The 7,620-nt window shown below is 41.6% G+C and overlaps 2 protein-coding genes and 1 non-coding gene across 4 annotated transcripts; 1 reads left to right on the top strand and 2 right to left on the bottom strand.

The window, feature by feature from the left end:
- Window positions 1–1,008: 1,008 nt before the first annotated feature.
- On the bottom strand, window positions 1,009–3,876 carry LOC135549792 (large ribosomal subunit protein eL15). Of its 2 annotated transcripts, none has more exons than XM_064980095.1 (4): window positions 3,813–3,876; window positions 2,907–3,088; window positions 2,389–2,525; window positions 1,009–1,368 (listed from the first exon to the last, which is right to left on the bottom strand). In XM_064980095.1, the coding sequence occupies exons 2-4, from the start codon at window positions 3,076–3,078 to the stop codon at window positions 1,063–1,065; spliced, it is 615 nt and encodes a 204-aa protein (XP_064836167.1). In that variant the 5' UTR covers window positions 3,079–3,088; window positions 3,813–3,876; the 3' UTR covers window positions 1,009–1,062. The 2 variants fall into 2 exon arrangements, with proteins under 2 accessions (XP_064836167.1, XP_064836168.1); XM_064980096.1 differs by lacking the exon at window positions 3,813–3,876 and adding an exon at window positions 3,599–3,747.
- LOC135551201 (small nucleolar SNORD12/SNORD106) lies at window positions 1,832–1,921 on the bottom strand. The gene has a single exon (XR_010457245.1). It is a non-coding gene; the product is annotated as a small nucleolar SNORD12/SNORD106 (small nucleolar RNA).
- A 353-nt stretch (window positions 3,877–4,229) lies between the features above and the next one.
- On the top strand, window positions 4,230–7,481 carry LOC135549793 (NF-kappa-B inhibitor-interacting Ras-like protein 1). Its single transcript, XM_064980097.1, has 4 exons — window positions 4,230–4,389; window positions 4,556–4,666; window positions 5,370–5,611; window positions 5,934–7,481. Exons 2-4 carry the CDS (start codon window positions 4,573–4,575, stop codon window positions 6,174–6,176), a joined length of 579 nt encoding a protein of 192 aa, XP_064836169.1. The 5' UTR covers window positions 4,230–4,389; window positions 4,556–4,572; the 3' UTR covers window positions 6,177–7,481.
- Window positions 7,482–7,620: the final 139 nt, after the last annotated feature.

A 7,620-nucleotide genomic window follows, 5' to 3' on the forward strand; every position in this document is an offset into this window, starting at 1 on the left:
CAGACAATTGGCCGAGCGTCGTACGGGTTTGGCCGTCATTGTAATTAAGAATTTGTTCTTAACTGACTTACCTAGTTAAATAAAGGTTAAAAAAGAGGCAGGGAGAAATGAGAAAGTTCTATAAATAACCACATTGTTCTCCAACTCAAGACCCTTGCTGCTCGAGCTTGAGTCCTTTCAAAGTGTCGTCTTTGAAGCTTGCGTCTTTACGTTGAACTGAGTAGTGATGCAACAGGTTAGGGGAAAGAGGGCAGTGCTTCACATCATGTTACTTTACCATTTATCTGAAAACCTGTGCTTAACGTTGAGCAATTTATGATATTAAGGCGTTATCTTAAAACGTGATTTTTTTTTTCCAGTTTAGATGAATTAAACTGACATTTAGCCCATATGTCAATTGAGCGAAAAATATATTTTATTCAATGAGAAGGCAACTATACTTTTTCATCTTTGAAAATACATTTTCCCTTCTGACCTGGGACTTGAACCAACCACCCTCCAGATGCTGTCCCACTTCTTTAACCTCTATATCAGGAATCTTCAACAGTTCCTGGAATGCTACCCTTCTGTAGGTTCACTCCAACCCGTTACCACCAACTTGATTCAGCTCAACCAGCTAATTATTAGTCAGTGTTAAAGAGAATCTATAGGACAGTAGCACCCCCGAATCGTGTTGAGTGCTCTGCTCTAGTACACTCACAGGGTCACTTACTATAATCCCTAAAAACGCTTTTAACCCATCCTGGGGATAACCTAGATGATGACAAAAATCCATGTGTGCACTGTAGATGCTGGTTCAAATCTGTTCCACTCAGTCATATTGGTCAATTGTTTTTACAGGGTGCCTTTTCATGAATCACATTTCACAAGTTTGTGAAAACGCTAGTATGTCAACGTTGCTTATCATAGTTACTAACCACTATATGTATCACTTCCTCACCTAAGACATCAAATAGCAGCTTCCACCCAAAATGAATAGCCCTTACAAATACAACACATCAGACCAACAATTTGTCACCATAAAAAGGCATATGTTTATTTCTTTAAATGTACAGACACCCTCTAGCGGTAGCGGTGCAGCTGCAGGGTATTGCGTCTCTTCCAGGCTGCCCGGCGGGAACCACCCATGGTCAGATGGAACTTGTGGCCCTTGCCCAGGCCGCGGCTCTTCTTGCCCGCGGACGTCAGGCCTCGCATCTCCCTGTGCTTGTGCACAGGCCTGGTGATCCATTGGGTGTCGGGGTTGCGTCTGATAGTCTTGTGGAAGGTGTCGATCAGGATCACCTCGAAGAACTTGTAGGTGGAGTCCTCTCCTACCCAGTAGGAGGCCAGCACCCTCAGGCCTCCACAGTGACGGCCAGCACGCTCCTGTTGGGGAGATCGAAGACCAAACAGGTCAGACAAGTCACATCCAGAAACATAGGTATAAATGTAAATCACTGATATGCAGAGATGTTACACAACCACAATAAAAGCAGGTCAAACCACTCAACAGATAGAACGTTATACCAGGGGCTGGTCTAATGATGACACTGCTGACCCCAGACTGCCCACGCCCCCTAGGGCGGTAGGGTTGTTATCCCCACTTACAGCACCTTCAAGTCTGTCTACCTCATCCATACTATACCATCCGTTGAGAAATTCTAGCTGTATGCTTTAATCTAAACTGCATGGGAAAGATCTGAAATTATGAAATCAGTGGCCAATGTCACATTAATTTGAGAGTGAGGCATATAAAAGATAAAGTCCAATGTGAAGAGAATATTATTCACTTAGTTCCCAATACAGTTTTAAATACAACCAATTTTTTTTTGTGAATGATGCATTATTTTCTGTGGTTTCAGACAAATTGGCTTATTTCAGACAGGTTTCACCATAGTCGATAAGATGGGGAAAAAAGTTGAGCATCATTAACCACATTGAGAGAATGCATTATTGGTGTTGAAGAAAGGGGTACCATTTGGAATATGAGCCTTGTTTCAGAAAAGAAACTAAGCAAAAAAATGGCAAATTCCAACATGCCTATCAGAGGGTAATAGGGCCAATATGAAATTACTTGTACTTATCCTATGAACTAATATCTGCACAAATGCCGAGAAGCAGGGGGAATGGTAGATTTGGAAATTAGCATAAATTTGTTAAAATGAAGACAGATCAGTGACATACTTATGCAGTTCTTAGTAACCTCCCCGAAGTGTGCAATCATTCACTACCCTCATGGATTTAAAATAAATACAGAGTAAAATTGTATAGAAAAATTAACTGTAGCCCAAGTTCACACCAATCCTATGCTTTAAGTCCTAGAACAAAGTGAGCAAGTACAACATTGGGGAGAGAGATGAGAATCAGACCACAACCTGGGAGATGCACCTGTACAGGAGCTCTTACCTCAGCAGTGGACTGGAGGCTGCGGGCGAACTTGATCTGATTGACACCATGGTGGACGGGCTTGCCGTAGGTGGCACCCTTGGGCACGGGGCGCTTGCGGCCTCCACGGCGAACGCGGACACGGTAGATGACGTAGCCTGTTATATGGAGAGAAGTCAGGAAGAGAACAATGATGTAAATAACAATCTGGCATAAGAGATCAGCAACATGTCAAAGAATAAAATACAATATAAATGGCACAACCACTTGGTCCACCTTTAATGTGAATAAACATTTATAAACAGATAAGTGACTCACAGGTAGTAATGAAATCATAAACAAGCGATCAGAATACCATTACTGCCTAATCATATCAATAGGGCTACAACACTTTACATATTTAACTTATCACACCATTGCATCTGACATCTTATGCCCTGCCTCAGACATGTGGCAAACTTTAAGAGCAAAGGTGACATGAGAAACGATCAACTATGAAGCACAAGCATGCAACAGATTTGAATGGAACTGACACCCACCTTGTTTGCACTTGTACCCTAGTCTGCGGGCCTTATCGGGTCTGGTGGGTCTAGGCGCACGGTGGAGACCAGAGAGCTGACGGTACTGCCAGCAACGGACGCGCAGGAGGAAGCGCATCACGTCGGACTGCTTCTTGCGCCATAGCTCCTGCATATATTTGTACGCTCCCATGTTAGACTAACTGTGAGAAAAGGCAAAGCGAAATATGTAACCAATGACCACCATTCAATGTTGCGATTTAGCAGTTAGTTGGAGAGAAATAAGGCACTGACAAGTAACATTTGGTAGTTAGCTAATCTTCATTAAAAGCCATGATTTGGCCAAGTTGGCTAGCCAGCCATCCAGCACGTTTAGTTTGTTTACAACGTACCTTGAACTATTCAAGTCATGAATGACATCTTCGGGATACATTTCATTTAGCGGGTATTAAATTGGAGTCTACGGGGAAGTGCTTTTGGGCTAATTTCTGTTAAATTCCAGACCCGCTGGAAATCTGTCTTCTGGAAGCAGGAGGCTCGCAGTAGGCCCCGATGCTAACAGTCCTACACACTGGATAGATGGCCAACACTACATAGTAGGCAATCACTTACCACAACAAAAACACACCAAATAGACACAAGAAAAACCTCTTAACGCACAAAATACACACATCTTAGAAACACAGAATGTCAATAACTATCAACTTTCTAACCTCGCTCCGTGGCAGTACATAGAAGACAGATAGGAGACCCGTGCACAATGCAATATTCAAATTTTCATCAATTCAAATGTAGAAATTGAGGTACTGTGTTATTAACGACGAACCCCACCAACTAAATCCACAACTATACAACCTGATGGTAATGATTTAATTCAGATTTTTGATGGATTGTACATTCTGAAAAACCACAAAAATACTCGCTTACATGATGGCGTACCAGCCGGAAAGAAAGAGAAAACGTACCCAGCATGCTTTATGAAAACGTCAGTGACACCGTTCAGGTCAGACACGCCTGGGTATTGTAGTTTATTCCAATGACGTTAATATTTTTCATATACATTTCACCTAACTTCATAACCTGGGATTTTGATGCTTTATACATTTTAGAATTGAAAATCACCATCAGATTGAAAGAAAATAAGCTACTTTTGTACATTGTGCGTTGAAATTTGGTCCACTACACTTTTATCAATTTTACCATTATCATTGGCAGCTGGTAATATACCCTTTTCTTTTACATGTATCTATGCATATTACAAATAACGTGTATATATTTTATTTATACCGTGCATTTTTTCCTCAAAGTTTGACCCCCACCCCTTGCCTCTGCACAAGCGCAGAGAATCATTGGGATTTCCTTGTTGTCAAAACACAGAATGGATGCTGTGATTTTAGCTAACGTTAGCTAGCTAAATCACTTCAAAGTTACGTAGATACTCAGTTTATTGCAATAATAATTGTAATCTCTCCATTTGTCCAACTCTGTCAGCTTTTAAACCAAGGTACTTATTTTATTGCATCAAGCTAACGTTAGCTAGGTAACTTTGGATGCGATGTTTACGAAGATGCTTCCATAGATAGAACAATGAGCAAATATTTTATGCTTCCCGCTAGTAGTTAGCCAGCTCATCTTCTAGCTATTTTACGTTTCATTTTCTGCTATTGCAGGTTTTTGCGTTATCGAAATGGGGAAAGGTTGCAAAGTTGTGGTGTGTGGTTTGGCATCTGTAGGAAAAACAGCCATTCTTGAACAGCTGTTGTATGGCAATCACGCTGTTGGTAAGTTGATGACTGTAAACTTGAACTTGCCTGTGGTTGTGAGAGATGAACACTGTAAAATGTGCTTGTAGTGTTCAAAGGGAATTAGCATTGTATTGGAAAATGTAGCCTGTAATGTCCAGTTATTTGGAGCAAGACAGCGTTCTACTTTTCTTTCACTATGCAACTTTAGCAGATTAAATCTGTGACTAAGTATATGCATGGCTTCATATGAAGGTGAATTGAAGACCATGATCTGGGGTGAAGCAAGATTTATAGCTAGCTAGCTATAACTGGCATGTTCACGTATCGCCAACCAGGATCAAACTGACCATGACCTAACCATTTCCACCATTATTTGCAAGTAAATTAATTAAAAATCCTACAATGTGATTTTCTGGATTTTTTTTTCTCATTTTGTCTGTCATAGTTGAAGTGTACCTATGATGAAAATTACAGGCCTCTCTCATCTTTTTAAGTGGTAGAATTTGCACAATTTGTGGCTGACTAAATACTTTTTTTGCCCCACTGTATGTGTATGCGACCAATACAATTTTATTTGGATTGGCCATGCAGCGCCTTTTAAGAGTTGAATAATCCTGCTATAGAATATAAATACTATATTTTACCGAGAGTTGAATGAGCACTGCCTACCTACACTACCTACTAGACTGTTGTGTTGAACACAACCATTGAATGATCCATTGTCTCCTGTCTGTTGCAGGTTCAGAGTCCACTGAGACCCAGGAGGATGTGTATGTGGCATCGGTGGAAACGGATCGTGGCGTAAAGGAACAGTTACGTCTCTATGACACCAGGGGGCTCCACGACGGCCTGGACCTTCCCAAGCACTACTACTCTGTGGCAGACGGCTTTGTGCTGGTCTACAGTGTGGACAGCCTGGAGTCCTTTAAGAGGGTGGACGTCCTCAAGAAGGAAATAGACAAGTCCAGAGACAAGAAAGAGGTACTAGGATTGTGAATGATTGAAACTCTCTGTACGGCAAGGATTGATAAGTGTGTGTGGTTTTAACATTTTAGTCAAATGAGCCAGGTTTCATTTATTGTTTTGGTCACAAACAGCTAATCAATCAAATGTATTCATAAAGCCCTATTTACATCAACAGTTGTCACAGTGGTTTTATTCTAACCCGGCGTAGCCTCCAAAAGGCAAGCAGGAGCACAATGTCCAGGAAACCCCCAACTGTAAACCAAAACACAAACCAGAACATCATACTATTGTTGTTGAGTTTAGTTGGAGTGTCCCCTCTTCCGCCGTCTTCCTCCAGGTGATGGTGATCGTGTTAGGGAACAAGACAGACCTGCGTGAGCGTCGTCAGGTGGAGCAGGAGGCAGCGCAGCAGTGGGCGCGGGGGGAGAAGGTCAAGCTCTGGGAGGTCAGCGTTACTGAGAGGAACTCTCTCATCGAACCCTTCACCATGCTCACCAGCCGCCTCACACAGCCTCAGAGCAAGTCTGCCTTCCCTCTTCCAGGACGCAAGAGCAAGGGCACGGCGTCCAACGACATATGAACTGAACTCAACCTCAAGAGCACCTAAGTTCCAAGTACTTCAGGGGGGAGATGTTACAGAGTAGGGTTGATGAGTTAGCCAGCCAACTTCAATTAATATTCTGACTTCATATCACCATTACATTCCATAGACAACCAACAACCCATATTAAGTGCTTTTTTTTTTTATTGACTAGCAAATCAAGAGATGTATCTTAATGTTTATCAAAGTGAGCTGGCTAAATGAGTGAGCCTGCTTTGTGGTGTCATACACCCCTCTGGTTTCAGTGTGTCCCATCCTATGGGATGGCTATAGTAGCCGCTGTACAGCAAGGTCTAGGCCCATCTAATGCACCTTTAGAGTGAGGCATATTACCTAGTGTATGGCCTTCTACCATATAGTGTACGGCATATTACTAGATACTACGCAGTGTATGGCCTACTACCATATAGTGTACGGCATATTACTAGATACTACCCAGTGTATGGCCTACTACCATATAGTGTACGGCATATTACTAGATACTACCCAGTGTATGGCCTACCACCATATAGTGTACGGCATATTACTAGATACTACCCAGTGTGTGGCCTACCACCATATAGTGTACGGCATATTACTAGATACTACCCAGTGTATGGCCTACCACCATATAGTGTACGGCATATTACTAGATACTACCTAATGTATGGTCTACTACCATCTAGTGTACGGCATATTACTAGATACTACCTAGTGTATGGCCTACTACCATCTAGTGTACGGCATATTACGAGATACTACCTAGTGTATGGCCTACTACCTAGTGTATGGCATATTACTAGATACTACCTAGTGTATGGCATATTACTAGATACTACCTAGTGTATGGCCCGGTAGCAATATAAAAAAAAATGGTACAACCTTAATCAGGTATGTTGCTCATGTCTGATTATTAAATGTCTGTAAATGGTTGTTTTTGTGTATTTGTTAATACAAAAGCTGTGTAGTTTATTAGCTTTGTACATGTTTTATTTACCTAATTTATTTGTCACTTTACTAAAAACTTCATTCCTAGCGGGTAGGAATGGGATGAAATGTGGCTTCTGTCATGTGCCCAAATAACATCCTCTCTCCTGAAGTGTACACTCGTTCAGTACTACAAACGTAGAAGCATTGGATTGGTTGAGGCATGGGCCAGGAGTTTCCACCATTTTTCTGAAAGTAATTTTCTTTAAATTCAGTGAATTGAAGTGAACACTGAGGATGGAGGGATAATTTGAACATTGCCTGTGTCCTTCATGTCTTGTGTGAGACCTAGCTAAATAAATGTAATATTTTATGCTGCTACTTAGTTGGTTTTGTTTGTTGCTGTCCATCTGCTTCCTGACATATGCACATTTCAGTTTGACCGCCATTGAACAATGACTATATCAGCAACACACCTAGACATTATGTGCTGTATAGGCTAAATACCAATGTTTCA

This window comes from Oncorhynchus masou, chromosome 12 (assembly GCF_036934945.1).
Source record: "Oncorhynchus masou masou isolate Uvic2021 chromosome 12, UVic_Omas_1.1, whole genome shotgun sequence".
Lineage (NCBI taxonomy): Eukaryota > Metazoa > Chordata > Actinopteri > Salmoniformes > Salmonidae > Oncorhynchus > Oncorhynchus masou.

Excerpts from the sequence above, each read along its gene's own strand:
- LOC135549792 (XM_064980095.1), bottom strand. The coding sequence starts at position 3,078 with ATGGGAGCGTACAAATATATGCAGGAGCTATGGCGCAAGAAGCAGTCC. Across the intron at positions 2,526-2,906 it reads AGGGTACAAGTGCAAACAAG|GCTACGTCATCTACCGTGTC; the intron begins GTGGGTGTCAGT and ends TCCATATAACAG. Across the intron at positions 1,369-2,388 it reads GCCTCCAGTCCACTGCTGAG|GAGCGTGCTGGCCGTCACTG; the intron begins GTAAGAGCTCCT and ends TCTCCCCAACAG.
- LOC135549793 (XM_064980097.1), top strand. The coding sequence starts at position 4,573 with ATGGGGAAAGGTTGCAAAGTTGTGGTGTGTGGTTTGGCATCTGTAGGA. Across the intron at positions 4,667-5,369 it reads GTATGGCAATCACGCTGTTG|GTTCAGAGTCCACTGAGACC; the intron begins GTAAGTTGATGA and ends TGTCTGTTGCAG. Across the intron at positions 5,612-5,933 it reads AGTCCAGAGACAAGAAAGAG|GTGATGGTGATCGTGTTAGG; the intron begins GTACTAGGATTG and ends GTCTTCCTCCAG.